This window comes from Pyxicephalus adspersus, chromosome 5 (genome assembly GCF_032062135.1).
Source record: "Pyxicephalus adspersus chromosome 5, UCB_Pads_2.0, whole genome shotgun sequence".
Lineage (NCBI taxonomy): Eukaryota > Metazoa > Chordata > Amphibia > Anura > Pyxicephalidae > Pyxicephalus > Pyxicephalus adspersus.
Window position 1 is genome coordinate 46,953,028 of NC_092862.1, and position 16,660 is coordinate 46,969,687.

The 16,660-nt window shown below is 34.8% G+C and overlaps 1 protein-coding gene across 20 annotated transcripts in view; it reads right to left on the reverse strand.

Moving 5' to 3' along the window:
* Nucleotides 1-875: 875 nt before the first annotated feature.
* The window catches only part of EPB41L3 (erythrocyte membrane protein band 4.1 like 3), a 131,592-nt gene continuing 115,807 nt past the window's right edge, over nt 876-16,660 (reverse strand). For 14 of the 20 annotated variants that reach the window (XM_072411392.1, XM_072411388.1, XM_072411385.1 and 11 more), the window contains 7 exons: nt 15,352-15,474; nt 13,312-13,650; nt 12,442-12,570; nt 9,222-9,320; nt 6,408-6,488; nt 5,889-6,005; nt 876-2,016 (listed from right to left, as the gene is read on the reverse strand). In XM_072411392.1, coding sequence (XP_072267493.1) covers nt 5,895-6,005; nt 6,408-6,488; nt 9,222-9,320; nt 12,442-12,570; nt 13,312-13,650; nt 15,352-15,474 — 882 coding nt within the window. In that variant the 3' untranslated portion in view covers nt 876-2,016; nt 5,889-5,894. The remainder of the gene's footprint in view (nt 2,017-5,888; nt 6,006-6,407; nt 6,489-9,221; nt 9,321-12,441; nt 12,571-13,311; nt 13,651-15,351; nt 15,475-16,660) is intronic. The other 6 variants (XM_072411402.1, XM_072411403.1, XM_072411400.1 and 3 more) reach the window with 4 other exon arrangements.

Here is a 16,660-nt window from a genome sequence, read left to right on the forward strand (position 1 = left end):
CCAAAATACAATGACAATATGACTCCTGTGATATACTCGTTTTATAGTAAGAGCTGGGTTCCTTTCCTTCGGATTGTCTCCTTTGACCTAGCTAAGTGGGGACAGGTTGTGGTATCTGAGTGCTAGCAGTGAACCTTCTAAGTTTTTAGACAAATTTACGAATTCAGTAAAATGCCACAAACCCAAATCCAACATTAGATATCACAATATGACCATTGTTTTCTTAAAACTTTGATTTCCTGTAAAATATGTTTAAAAAAATCACAGAGAACTTAGTTTTTATATATATATATATATATATATATACACATATATATATATATATATATATATATATATACCCCAAGGCAGCTACTGAAAAGCATTTAAAACAAATGATGCAGTAGTTTGAACTGCAAGATACATTTTGTCAGAATTTGGCAGTGTCAAAATAATGGCAAACAGACCAGATCATACAATCCTGGGAAAAAGTTAATCGTGATACCTATCATAATGTGATTGAAATAATTGTTTAGGTTCAAATAAAAATGTTTTTGTTTTTTTCTGGTACTTCCCTGGCATCAAAATATGTAACATTAAATACAGGGTGCACAGACATTATTTTAACACCAGGGTCCTTTTTCTATTTCGAAACATCTCTGTTCAAGCGTTAACGTCATGCTTGCAGACTTTTTTTTGTATAAAACACTGACTTAGGCTGGTCTGGTAAACATGTAAAATGGGGTCTAAAGCTGGAAGTTTTTGGATGAAAATTGAAATCATGAATTATTTTGCAATATTTAAGCACAAAAAATTAAAGCTATTTCAGTCATTTCAGTCTTGAAATTATTAAAAATCAGATATTTACATAAAAGTCAACAAACATCAACACAAGATAAAAATTCCTTAATTTTTAATTTGATTAGCTGCAAAACGCAATTGATTTCCAAGAGATTTGTAAATTACATCTGTGGTTTATTTTGAATGGAAACCATGGCTGGTGCAAATTAGAAAAGCACATTACTTTGTTTTCCCAACATAGTCAATACAGTTTTTAGTCATTTTTATTTTACTATGCTGAAACAAACATTCGCCATATGTGATGCAGCGGTGTAATGGAATTACTTGCAGGAACTGGAACGCTATATATATATATAAATATATATATATATGTATAAGATGGGGTTTCTGTACAGGTTAAGGCTTGGCTCTCAGCTAGGTATTAGATGAAGAGTAGATTCCAAAGTAAAATGTTTGCCACTGACAAGTACATAAACAAAACAATAAAAAAAAGTGATGTCAAAATGTTCTGTTATTACATAAACTAACAACATACATGTGTTCTTTAAAGGAACTACGCGTGATGTACACATCTAGATTTTACAATGCTGGCAAAAAAAAAAATATTGATTTCAAGTTAAAATACTAAAATAATTACTACCTGATTTGTAATTAAATTGGATATACAAAGCACACTTTTTCAGCATTTAAATAGTTTCACAAGATTTAAGGATTTGTATAGGGTCATAGTAATAAAACCAAACACAAGAAGTATTCAAGTTGTGTACCAAATAAAGTGTGTTATTGGCACGTATAATGTGTTTTCTAACATAATACTCTGTACCTACACAGCTTCTAGAAATTTTTTCACTTTTTTGTAAACAAAGGCTTACCAACTAACAAATTATACTTTGTTCAGAAGAAGGCATGGATTGCTTATGCATTACATTTAAGTTCACGTATTATAGTATTGTGGTGTGTGAACGTGCAGATATAGCCAGAAACTTAGACATGAAAAAGAAAAAGATTGCTGCCTTTTATACTTGCTTCATGCAATACTGGTTTAATTATGCTCAGCTGCATTGCTTTTAATGGGAAGATATGTCTGCCGATGTCTTTATAAATGGTCAAGCTAAATCCTTCCGGACTGTGATTTTCCCCAGACAGAAGTCAGCCAGATTCTGTCTTGCGCTTCGCAGAGGTGCTCGTATTCCTAACGGTATACATGTTTGAGCTTGTGTTCAAGCTACATTATTCCTGCAGGTAAAAGAAAAGCACAGTTATAACAGCGCAGTAGGATTTGAACATCTTCACTCCAGATAAATCACAAATTGGAAGAAATAAATCTAACATGTCAGAAAATCTTTAGCAGAAGTTGGACAAGCTGGCAGCACTCAAACTATTTTATTAATGACACAGCTTTCAAATATAACCGCTGTAAATAAAAATGCACTCTGAAAAAAAGACAAAATGCATTTTCTTTTAGTATAAAATGCCCACAGCACGGTAAATAAAAGCCAAACAACAGCCACATGAGGTCAGTTTGCATTCACAGCACAATGTAGTGATTGGTTTAGATAGCATGTTATTAAATATACGATGAATGCAGACAGAGGGTTAACACCGAGCAGACAAGAGTCGGGCCAAAAACAGCTTCATGTAGTTTACTTACTTACTTATTTCAGAACAATTATTGCAGTTAATGAAAAATGTTCGGAATACACGGTCATAGTTACATATAGAGAGAGTCTAATGCTATTTATACTGTTAATAAAAGTAGAAATGAACCATTCACAATGTGTGGATTTAGCAGCAGATCTGGGAATCCACAAATGTACAGGTGGGTGGTATTTTAATGATCCACCTCCAGTGTATTCTTGCATTTTAGATATTAACTTACAATGAATTGGTTCTGCTACCCCACAGTCATAAAGGATGCTTGAATGTATCCAAACCTCAAAAGTGACATTTCATATATTGAAGCTAACCAGCTCTTCAATGTGGGAGCCACAATAGTTTCTACAGGAAGCAATATTTTGCTCTGTATTTTACTCTCTTGATCTTGCCAATGGCACCATTCGGTCCTAGGTGGCAATGCCCACTCAGGCAACTGTGCCTGTGGAGAACCAACACAGTAATGCTGGACTGCTTTCATGATTTGAACTGCAGATCCCTTGATCTCCATTACAAAGGAAGGAGTTCATGAAGAAAGCTGGTAAGGCTGACAATATGGTTTGATAATAAATATAATGGACAGAAAGTTACAAGGTTTCTGGAAGGATTACAGGTTATTTTCCTGTATTTGCAAAATTTTAAAAAATAAAATAAATACAGCTACTACATTAGGAAATGGCAAACTTCAATATTTTACACTTTTGTTCTTGGTTTTAGGTGAATGTTGAATGTTTGGTCCTTTTTAATGATAGTACTCTCTTGAAAAAAAAAAAAAAAAAAGTGTCCTAACATTGGTCTGAAATGCTTAAAAAATCCATTCAGATACATAAAAATGTGCTGTTTTTTTTTAATTACCCACTGTTTTTGGTAGTGTAAAGCAGCAGTTATTATGTATTTTAGGGTACCTTCACATACCCTAGTTCCACGTTCTGATGCCCCAAAAGCCCCTAAACCTGGCATGCTGTAATATACTAATCCCCACTTTTGCTGTCCGTTCTCATTCCACAATTTCCTATTGAGCTTTGAGGCAGCACATCACCAACCATTAGGAAGCTGCATAAAGTGAGATAGCTTTTAAAATTATGGGGATTAAACTATCAGAGCACCTCAGGTTGAGGAAAATGAAAAACAAAATTAGACCTAATATATATTTCAGCTATTAATTCAGGCAACAGTGGCAAAAAAAATGTTTTATTTTTTAAAGCTTGATCAATATTCCATGTATCTCAAGTGATGAGAGAAAACAGTGTTTACTAAAAACCCACTTTAAGGTAATGCATGTATCTGGCCAGGGACAATGTACACGCAAATGAACCAAACCTAATTGTGTATATGTTTGGCACTCTTACATTTGTGCATTTCTGAGACTTGTTTGATGACATGCTGAAATAGAGCTGTGTAATGTGTTTACATATCCAGGTTCAAAAATCTTTAAAAGTAATTTGTCTTTAGGGACACCGTTTAATTGTGCTATCATATATGATTATTTTACCAATTTTTGTTGTGTATAATATGATTATTGTAAGATTTTGTTTTAAATTTATTCACAAAAATTATTTTTAACTTTTGGTTAGGATAATATACAAGTGGTTTCAACGTCATTTTTGTTAAACCGATCACCCATATAAGCTTCACAATGAAAAGCACCATTACATTTACAAAACAGAGTGAACCTCTATGGCACAGCTTTAGCGTTACCTTGGTAAGTCGGGTCTTTTGTGTAAGTCAGTCAGCTATAATTTCCCTTTTCAATGGTAATGAGAACACAAAATGACAGACACTGCATGGAAATGAATACTGATAGCGACTATTTGAAACATCATTAAAAAGGCAGTTTTTTTTAATTTTTACAGTTTTAAGAACTAAGGAGACAAAAGAATATAATAGACAAAAATATGATGGAGAGAATGTAGTTTAAAATGTTTTATTCAGGTTAGACTATATATTGACATTTTTTTTATTTGAAGAAAAGAATGGGGTGGGGGGTTACTTATAATGTGTAAATTAGAACATCTACAATGTCAGAAGCGATAAAAGTCAAACTAGGGGGGGGCAAAGAAAAACACCACCTCAAGCAAGTGTAAAGCTGTCTGATGGGTAGGTCTTTTTAGAAGAGTAATAGAGGTGACAGCAGTCTCATATGTTCTCACAATCAAAAGTCATTGGAGAAAGGCCCACCTTCCCTAGGCCTGCAGTGTTCCTAAAATAGGCAAACGGAAACAAGAAGGGTGTGCTAATATTTAAGCTACCGCTCAGACTCTTTGAGAAATATAAGACCCCATTTAACTAAATATACAGGGTCCATACACACAATGGACGCCGGGAGGTCATAAAAGCAGCAAGGACAAAAAGCGAGAGATGTAAGGACACCCAAATTTCCACCACAGGTCAATCATTGTTAATAACCCAATACTGTAATGATGCCTCTCTCCTGAAATTCATGCTAAGGCACCATGCCAAGACCCCTTCCCCTCAACTGCTGTTTTTAATCTAGGTAACAGATAAGGATAAAGCCTTAACAGGATCCCCCTTTCGAATCCCAATTGTAAGCCCTAGTAAAGGAGTCCAAAGACACATGAGGGCAAAAAGCCATGTACAGACAAGCCTCCATAGCAACCAATGTTACCATAAACTGATATACTTGTTTATGTGAGTGAAAAGAGGCAGAAGAAAAATGTAGCGAGATGCTGCTGGTGCCACTTTATTTTTTTTCAGAAATGAAACTGAAAAATTGGGTGTCTGACATATTTTATCCATAGAAGGTAAATACCTTTACGACTTTAGAATATTATATATATTACACACATTAATATAGCTAAAATCTTAGGCCACATTTATCCTGGATGGTAAATTGTTCTGGTTCGGGCTCTGGTTCTGGCCAATCAATAAAAGATAAAGTGCTTCTTAATTGAAGGACCTCTTAATGCCTAATACAATATGTAGACACACTGCTCAGTGTTTAAAAGGGAACCTTGGAACCAAGTTTTACTATTCTTTCTGCAAGAGATATTCCAAAACTAATACAATTTGTGGTATAGATATATGGATTCATTTTATGTTGAGTGAAAGCTCATGTCGCCTGCAAAAAAATATAATGGTAGGCAAATCTCAAAGTAACAACCAAAACAAAAAGGAATTTATATTTGGTGACAGATAACATAACAAAATGGCTCCAGCAGGAATTAACACTTTCATAAATTCATGTAAACATCCTTAATTTAGGCTTTAAAAATCTTAAATATGTTTATCACTTACTGCCTTTTTAATGATGTGTAATTAGCCGTTAAAAAAGCAGAATAGTAAAAATGCATGCATAAAATCTTTTATTACAAGTGCACATATTCCATGCAAGTAAAAGAGAACCTTTGGGTTTGTCAACAGTAAGCAAAGGGGAAGATGCTTCTTGCACATGCCAGTCTGCAGCTTTTCCTGGGAAAGCCATGGATGCTTCTTACCTGTGGTCAATCCTCCCCATCTTCAGGTGTGATTTCTGTCTCTTTATGTACCACTACTTTGGTCACTGACATGTCAGGGTGCTGCTCTTTGGCCTCTTTTATTGCCTGAGCCAGCGCCTAACGCAAATAGAACCAAAAAGGGGGGGGCGGAAACAAAAAGGGGGTGGAACATGCATGATCAGTGGAAAGGTGATATTAATGAGAAAATTTACACAGTTTACAAATGCAGAAAGACAATTAAACATGAATTACTTAAAAAAATTACATGTTCAAGCAACAAAAAAGTTAATACTTAGCCCTTTTCTGCCTTTACAATATCAGCAGACAGTATGGAAATTAACCATTCGTTCCCCATTTATGATTTTGGTGTGGACATAAAGATTTTTAACACAACAAAAGTAATTTATTAAAAATGGCCAAGTATGACTTCTGGTTGCTGCATTTTTGGAATTATTTAAACAGCGTTATCAAGGACAACATCCTGGTAAACCTATACCACTTCCACTCAGACTACTGTACCTGATCATGGTCGATGTCAGCATCTCCAGTAATCACTATACGCTTTTCAATTCTAGTCTCTGAAATGCCGCCTTTCACAGTCTATGCAGAAATGAAAATAACCATGAAATGCAGGTATCAAACATCTGGTTGTGCAAGAAATATCCTAGGCCCTTATCAATTCCAACCATTCATTTTTGCTGGTCTTGATGTTTCAGGCTTAGGCACACTCAGTACAGGCACAGATAAGACAGAATGTGAAATATGCTAGAGCAAGGTAATTGAAACTAGCCTATAAGTAATCTCCCGAGTGCTTGAGCAGTTTGCCTCCAAATTACCTTTCCTTTCCAGTAGTGCTGTTCTAAATAACAAATTACCAGGTACCAGTAAAATATATAACCCTTTCAATCAATTAAACAAATAAAAATCAGTAAAAATATTTACTTTAACAGTAGCTATCCCATCTGTCAAACTAACATGTTTTAACACTAATGACCCAATTTTACTTGCATAAATATGATATGAAGAAATTGCTATGGAGGTATAAAAAGTATATCTAATGAAACAGGAGCTCAAATTTGCATTTCAAGTGACAACAAATAGAAGGTTTGATTTTATGTTAAAATCTGGGCAAGTATATATTCATCTATTCTCTGCAAAACCAATAATATTCATTTTACTCAGAAAACAGTTGAAAAATCGAAAAAAAAAACAAAAAGAAAAAAAATAAATAAAATAAAATAAATGAAAATAAAAAATTCTAATAGTCCAAATAAAATGTCTGTCTGGCATTGTAGCCTAATTTACTTGGCATACAGTCACACCCATGCTGCCTGTTTTGCCAAAGTGAAGCTTACTTGTTCTGTACACACAGAAAGTGAATACATTTTGAAGGGCTTGAATGAAATTTGTGAACCAAACTCGTTTTTATGTCATGTACCACATCGGTCAATGACAGTTATAGCAAGGCTTAGCCAACCCAGCCACAAGATGGTGACAGATGTCACATTTTCCTCTATGAAATTTGAAAGCACTTTGATAACTTACTTGCTTACCTTTCGTAAGCATTTTGCTTAGAAATAATGGTTTCCTGGACCTATATCTCACCTATAGAGGATGCATCTGTCTTTAGGACCTAACTGTTAAGCAGATAGAAGACCTTTCCAGTGCTCTGTTCTTACTAACAGGTCGTACTCTATACCTAATCTTGGTTGTGACTTTACTTCTGCCCAACAATATCTGACTAGTCTGGCAATTGACATAAACTAAGCATTGAAGTCTTTCCACCAGCATTAGGTGTGCCATGATATTTTAAGAAGAAAAAAAAAACCTTGTGTATGTTAGCCTGGTACACATGCACAGGATCTGCAATTGGTGGGCATTCCTAGATTCCAAAAGAGGCAATCAAGTGCTAGGTGCTGGAATAGATTTAACACTCAGCACTCTGCTGCCACTATGAATATAGGGAACAACAAAAAAAGATCCCAGGGCCCACCAGGTTAACAGCCCTATCCTACATCAAAATCTTCAACTGAAAGACATTTAACTGAATTAGGAAGTAATTAACAGGCAAATGCTATTTTTAAACAACATTTTGTAAATGAATTGTATTGCAAAGTGGATAAATGATAATTAATAAAAAAAAAAGAATAATAAAGTAAAACATAAAAAGAAGCAACATATTTGTAACAGCCTTCATCATAAAACTAAATATTGCATTCTATCTATTGCTAAATTTCATATGAGTATATATATGTGGTATGAAAGGCATGAAAGGTGACCTTGAGAAAGAAGCATGTCATATGTGAACTGGTATGAATGTATTTGTTCTGTGAAATGGTGAAACAATGTAGTAAATCTATTAACTTAATCAGCTATTCAGTGTTTATGTGCATGTATGCATATGTGTGTGTGTGTGTGTATGTATGTGTATATATATATATATATATATAAAAATAAATATATTAGTCTGTAGTGTTGTAAAAATGGATACAATATTACAACAATGTCAATTTACCTGTTGCTAATTTTAACACAAATTTAAACTATTATATACAAAGTCCAAAATTAGAAGGCATATGTAAATATTGTGGGTCATTGACCATGTTTCTGTGCTTTGATAACAGTTGAGCTTGGCATAAACAAATAACAAAATGAATATGTGCCTAGACTATGCACTCTAAAGTAGTAAAAGCTCCTAAAAGAACATCACTCACCTCTGTAGTCATGGGCTTTGACGAGAAAATAGTCTTCAATTTTTACAGCAGAGGCACAGAAATCTTTATTTTTTTTTCCTATTGCTTTCTACTACAGAATCTTGCCAGCCTGCTAGATTTCTAATATAAACACACAGAGCAGATGTTTCTAACCTGTTAGAATTTTAGCTAAACCCAAGGAGTTAGTTGAGATCTTTAAGGCTCTTTAAAAAAATTATTTTGCCATACAAGCAGACTTTTAATGCAGTTTTAAGAAAAATGTGAATTATTTAAATGTACATAGTCTAAATCAGCGTTTTCCCACCTTTTTAAAATGGGGAAACTGTTGAAATACATTTTTGGTTTTCAGGTAACCTTTGCTGTAATTATATTCACAACCCATTGTAAATTACTGTGGTGGTCACTAGGAAGAATGTCTACAACATTCCTGACCAGTGGGAACGTTGCCACCCTTACAGATAGCCAAAAAGATCATTGGTATCTGTTAAATTGCTCATTGCTCAAGGAATCCCTAGAAACCTCTGGATGATTCCTAGGGTTCATTCAATTATCTCTAATAATGAGACCTGCTAGCATGTTACCTTGCAGCACTATACATATATATCCCAACAAGACTTACTTTGGTAATGTGTGTGGTAGTTGTAGTGCCATGAGTTTCTGAAGTAATTGTCTGAGCGCTCATTAAAACCCCAGGATCTGTGTCAGGGCGAGACACCATCTAAAAACAAAGTGATGCAAGTACTGGAATTTAATAAAGATATATTTATTCACTGGAGCATTTTGTTATTAATTATAGTTGGGTCACCACACCAAAAAAAAAAAAAGACATAAATTTGAAAAATACCTTACAACTCAAAGACACATATGTAAATGGATACTGTGACACATATTTTAATGTCACATACAGAGCAAATTTTTAAAACACAAACATTACCTGGCCAGAAAAATGTCTAAGATAACAAAGTGATAGATTTTAAGCCGATGGATCCAACCCCCAGATTGTACATGGGGCTTTAACTACTGCTAAATAACTATCAAATGGCAGAGCTTCTATGACTAAAAAGCTTGCATTTTGACAGCTGAATAACGGGGGTAAGGCTTAGTGCCAAGGGTTGAGGTTCCTTATACTGCTTGGCCTTCAACAGGGCTCAACCTACAAAAAGGGACTCATCTAAAGATTGACACCATACTTGAAGCTGCCACACAATCTCTTCTCTTCAGCAAATCTTTGGACCTTTCAACATGACTAATGCCACAAGGCAAAAAAACTCAAAATCAGAAAAAGTTAAATGAAAAAACAAAGAGGAAAGTGTTGTTTTAATGGAGTGGATCATATTGGAGAGCCTGCCTTTGTTGCCTTAGAAATGTGTTGGTCCAGGTTAGGTACACTTTCAAGAAAAACTTGATTTAACTTTTTTAGTTTTACATTTAGTGTGATGACAGGCATTTCCCATTTCCCCTGAATCGATAAAGGTTGAAAAAAAAAGGCACCGAGTCCAAAACGGCTTGGAAAGGGCTCCAAATGTAAGCTGTCATTTTCAAGGAGTCCTAGCCAAGACAACAATCTGTAATTACATCATGTCACACATGATAAATGCAAAGGGTAGAGAAACCCACGTTGGATTTCAAGTTGGAACCTTGAAAAGATTTAGCCATCTGTAAAGACTGCTTTACCCTGTCTTTGTGATCGTTAAATGAAGCCCTATGCTGTTTAGTATTGCTAAAGTGCCTCCTGTAACTACCTTCCTTATGATTGGTCCTCTTTACTAGATAGCTGGGATGAGCCCTAGGGACATTTGATTAGTATTGAGCTGAGACGAGTGCTGGAAATATTTGTAGAGTAAAGTTAATAGTAAACTTTTCACCATATAATGATCTCTGTCATTAACATTAATGAAATATTTTATCAATTTTAGTGGCCATATGTATTTTGTAGTTACTCTAATGTGTTTCATTTTTATTAAACTGGCTGATACATATTTGGTAAAAATCACAGCCCACACGCCAATATTCCCTTGCAATAAAATGCAGAAAGATATTATATCTTTATTTCACCAGGTTCTGGTTTTTTTTTAATGTGTATGATTGCTCTATAGAATGATCATCAGGGATGTATCCTGAGTTCATGGACACAGAGTGCCTAGAGGAGTTCTAGTATATTGTACGGTCCTACATCTTTACCAAATACAGTTTATCCTAGCAGTCAGTGAAGCCTGCGGTGGACCATTTTGAATAATGTCAAATTGACCATAATGGTAAAGTGTATGTGGCCAAAGTGTCTACCAGTCTCAGATTTATAAGTGACTGCTGAGTGGAAAGTTCCGTGAGATGAAACATACTGATATAATGAGAATGCCACAAGTAAAAGAATGAAATTTTACATTGAACACAGTTCAGTGGTGACATTTTTCCATGGATGAAATAGCCTAAAATGTTTTACTTTTACTATCTAACAAACCACAAAAATCCTGCACCTTAATATGTATACAGCTTGGCAGTTTTAATGGGGCATGTTGTAATTCAGAGCTTTTATTCAGGAGATAGTTTTGTTTATTTATTAACCTAATCTTTGACCTACGAAATCTTTGATATATGTGTTTCACTTTTATTATAACAGTAGTGTGCCAAATTGTTCCCCACAGACCCAGGACACTAATCTATTAAATAATTATAATAAGAAATAAATCTCTATTCTAAATGACCTGTTGCAGTAGAAGCTCATGACGGAGATGTATCAGATCCCTCTCACACTTATGCAAGAACATGGGTTGGTTAGATCCGCATTTTTGTAAACCCAACCAACATTGCTACAATACCTGTCTGTACAAACTTTATTGTTCTTCTTCCAATGTTACACTAACAAATTTTTTAAACAGAATTTTGCCCTGTGGTTTACCTTCCTAATGATCTACTTTTTAATCACTTGACTTTAGGATTTAAATATGTGGAATTGTGCATATTATTCTAACACTGAACCAATATGGGGTCTAAAAAATTAATGTATAAGATAATTGGATACACTAAAAGTGTAAAAAGTAATTTGTTGTAAATTTGACATCCTTAGAAAAGTAAAATATAAAAATCTGTTTAATTTGAATTGGAATTTTTCTGCTTTAAGCCTATGGTGCTTTCTACACAATTTCTTAAATATTTTGCCTCCCTACATCAGAAGAAATTCACAATCTCTGGACCAGGGTAAGGGGAATGCTATTTCCTTTTTTTCTGTGCTCTCTAGCTACAAATGTCAGGTTTTTGCACATTTCTGTCCTTTGTTAGAAGTGGCAAAGAATGTCTTGGATCCCATAGCTTATTATTGAGATTTCACCGGACAACTGTGTAAATGCACGTATACAGGGAACAGAAGTATGGCAGGAATTAAGCTAAGCCTCTGAACATTTCTGGACTGTGCACCCAAAACTAAGTCTAAAGCACAATAAATGTACACTAACCTCAGCCTAAATAACTACTAATCCGAGGTTTCACATTAAAAGTGAAGCCTAAACTTAAATAGTGTTCTAGTGTAGCTTCCTTATACAATTGCTCAAAATGCCGGTGTGGTAGCTCTTTGGTTCCTCAATTCTATAACACACTAGAAGCACACATAGGTACACTGAAAGCCAGAAGTAGAAGGATGTTAAATGTTTTTAGGGTGCAAACGGTGAGATGCAATGATTTATGCTGCAGGTGTAGACATTCCCTATGTTTTTAAATTATACTTTTAATAATTCTAAGAAAGTATACAAAAACAATACAAATCACATAATAGGCTAACTACCACGTCTGTGTAGACTAAACAGTGCAAAAAAAAAAAAAAAACTTAAATTTTTGCTGTCTTTTACCTCTGATGACTCATAGGTAATAGTTTTAGTTTCTGTATGTATTACAGGTACATCTTTAGTGGAAATATCGGGCTTCTCTCCATCTGCGATAGTGCCAAAGGTAATGATTTCTGTTTTCACCAGAGGTGACTGTGAGTGAAAATAAGAATTCCATTTTAATCTTGATCAGAAATTCAACAAAAAAGCAATTTGCTTAAAAACACAACCATTTTAGAAAAATATTTTGAGATGAAAAGTTATCAAAAAAACCACCAGTTAACTCTAAAAGTTAAATAATTTAACCTTTGATTTCAGGGGTTCTATGGTAACCTAAAAGAGTTGGATTTCTTACCTTGCTATGGTGGCAAGATAAATTATCTAAGCCCTGTTCTGCCTTTCTGCTATGGTTTTTACCATCTATGTTTGTTGTAAACATAACAGTTCCAATCCATCTTAATTCTCCACAGCAGTGAGCAGAGAGAATTTAAAGGGCACAGTTTCACCACCATCTTGTGCTTTAAGCCGACAGCTAAAGAGATGTCAAGGGTTAGATTAGCAAACCTCCCAAAGACTGATATTAGTACCAATACCCTGGAGCTAAATGAGAGTCATGTTTGTGAACTACCACCGTGCATTTAATGAGTTTTTCTTTTAAACAATAACAATCTATTTTAATATTGCTATAAGCAACTTTGAGTTTACTATTTCAGTGTATTTTTACTGGACAATGCACCCTTTAAACAAAGCACAATGAGGCAGGCAAAAGTAAAATATTTGCTCCAAAGCAGGGCATCATAAAGCACAAGCATGAATTTAAGCATGAATTACCATCTGAACATATAAAAAAATTAAAAAAACACAGAAAACACAAAGTCAACATTAGCCAGTTACCTCATCATGAGGCTTGCCATCCATTAGCTGAGTGTCATGAATATCTGAGCCATGCTGCTCCTCTTGAGCATACCTAGCAGCAGAAGCATCAACAGCCACATCTTCCTCTTTATCAGTTTCCTCACTCCCTTTCAAGCAAGAAGCAATGTCTGCATCTGCATTAGCCGCACCATCAAACTGCTCTGCACTCAGTTGAGCAGTATCCCTGTTTGCATGCACACTCCCAGTCTCCTCCAAACTGATTATCCCCTGCACAACCTTCTCTTTCGTTCCTTGCTCTGTGACCTCCTCTTCCACTTTTGTACCAGTTGTTTCCCATTCGCCTTTTGTTTCAGTTTTCTGAAAAGAAAATGGGTCATCATTACCTATACAACACTTGCACAGTCAGGAAATTTATTGGTTTGTTTATATTTATAAATCCCATAATTTAATTCAAATTTCTAACCATACAAATGGATTTTAAAATTAAAAGCTGTGTAATGCAAAAGTATAAAACACAAACATCTGAAACAAAACAATAAATAAGTAAAAGCAAAAGTTTAAAGAAAAGAAAAATGTATGTGTTTGGTCTACAGGTCTAAATTACAGAAAGAAAAAGAATACAATGTGTTCATAATGCAACTAAAAAGGTTGCACATGCTTTAAATAGTTTATGTATACCCTAACCCCTTTTTTACTCCTTTTTGGTCTGTTAAGTGTATTGAAATCCTGTTCTAGCATGGCAAAGAGGCTCCTTCACTGATATATTATAAACAGTAAGCAGTTACCCTAGGATGTAAAGTATGCTGATGGTAGGATCACCAGAAGCATATTAGGTAGAATATCTTAAAAAAAGAAGCGTGGTCACTATGTCAAAGTACTGGTAAGCTGCAGTAGGTACATCAAATTCTTGTTCATTGGGTTAGATACACTTTAAAACATCTCAGGCTGGTTGAATTGCACTAAAAGCTCATGCTTCAACCTCTACTTTTTGCCAGTGACAAAATTTACCTCTTCTTTACTGTGCATAGAGTGACCTGGTGAAATTAGATATACTAAGTTTACTGCAGGGTTTTAACCTACTGTACCATACTGAAGCAACAATGGGACCATAATCTGTATGTTCTTTAGGACTCAATAAATGTAATGGTTATATTATTATCTCATTTCCCTTTAGCAAATCTGCTAGGATAAACCAATACACGATTATCGCTGTCCATGCATTAAAAGACCTCCAAACGCTAGGGACAAGTGGCAAGCTTAGGAGGCAAAAACCCTGATCAAGCACTTCATCTTACCAGGGCCATTGAGTCCTAACAACTAATAATGTAGACAAGAAATATGAGGTCTGTTCTCAATCCTAAAAAAACTTTAAATGTGAGAATGAACAAATATGTGATAAAGAAAAGAGCTAATTAAATGTAGCTCTGTTTATGATTGAGCTTTAGCTGTTCTCTGCAAGTTTCTAGACAAACAGTAGACTCTAATACTTGTATAGGTATTTTTAAAAATAAAAGAATCTTTCTAAACATCTACGGCAATGAAGTGCAAAATTGTAAACTAATCTAAAACATTTTCCTTCCTTTTTATGTATATTCAATGGACCACTAAATTAACTGCTGGAGAGAAAGAATTTATTTATGTTTACACATGTTTCCAGACCATTTCTAGAATATAATAATGCAGCACTAAAGCTTCCCTGTCAAATATAAGTATTTTATTTATTTCCCTCTTGCTTCTCATTTTACGTCCCATTAAGTGCAGAATTCTTAGCAATAGAATTTCCATTACAAATAGCCAAGATGCTGTATATTTCTGTCCTCCAAGCTTCTGTATATTTTATACATATCAAGAAACATTTTATGTGGAATATTTTGCAAGCATTAGCTAAATGGTTCTAAGTGAAGCAGTGATTGTGGATCCTTGTGCCACTACAGTTACAAGTAATGTTATTCTATGTCACCCTCCTTTCCTTGTCACTCAAAAAAAAAAAAAAAGCCATGCAATTATTACTATCAAACGTTCTGTAACAGAGCTATGGTAAGCACATCAAGCAGCCACCTGAGCCCAGTTTTGTGAAGTAGTTGTAACTTCTCCTATAAACTCAGATGGCTTTCTTGAAGACTCTAAAAAACTGTAGATATCAGAACCCTCCATGAGTTTGTCACCAGAAGACTTTTTGGTCTAAACAGACAAAGAAATGAAGAGTCATTGAGAGGACAGAGACATACAAAAGTGATAAAGTAAAAAAAAAAACATAAAATGAATAACACACAAAAGTATGAAGCAGGTTAGCTGTAGTAAAAGAGAAAGATATTTTGCTATAGAGGACCAATAAACCTATTAAACAAGTTGCCTTAAATAAAAAATAGTAAAGAGAAAAGTTCCCCAATGTAAGGTTATTGGCTAGGCGGCAATGGCTAAAACTGATGTACCCTTTTATTGCAGAGTAATTGTAATAATTGTAGTTGTTATTCATGCTTCCTAAACATGTGCATGGGAGAGATGAATAATATGTGATACAAGTATCCCATTATCACAGTGATCTCAAGGTAGAAAAAGGAAAAAAATCTCTGAATTGAGAAACCAAAAGAGGACCTATGGTTGTGCGTTTTGTGTATGAGACGATGGGAGGGAGAACTGCAGTGGTAGGCATAAAAACAGAGAGCATGCCAGGATGGAAAAGGGAAAGGAGAAAATAAAAAGGGATGGCTAGCACAAATTGTGGGTAACATCTTTCTGTTTAAGTAAATAGAGAAACAGATTTAGAGGATGTGGGATTTGATCTAAGGCAGTTTCTCAACCAGAGTTCCAAGGAATCATGGAGTTCCTCCAGGAGTTGCTAAGGGTGGCTTGAAAAAAAAATTTGTGCCTTTTAGTTCAATTTAAAGGCTACCAATGATCTTTCTTGCCCATCTGTAAGGGTGGCATTTTTGCTAGTGACCACCATATTAACGTGCAGCGAGTTGCGGTCATAGTAAATATAGTGGGAGTTCCCTGAGGACCTGAAGGTTATTTCAAAGGGTTCCTCAATGTTTAAAAGGTCAAGAACCACTGATCTAAGGACATTGGTAGATATACTTTCTAAAATGAGAATGTAATATGTTGTATTTCAAAGAATTAAGAGACTTTGTGTTTTATAAAGAGCTCCTGGGTAAGGTGACTTTTCCAGTGCACCAAATATCAACACAACAATCAATACATCTTGATATATGGGTCAGCTTTTTGTCTGATTTACAGATTACTAAACATGGAAAACAAAGACTATGTTATAGTGTCCCTTCAATGGCTAATCCCAGTAGCTGTAAAACCCCAGAACCACTGCCAGGGTTCTTCCTAAACATTCACTGGAATCTTTACACGTTCCTAT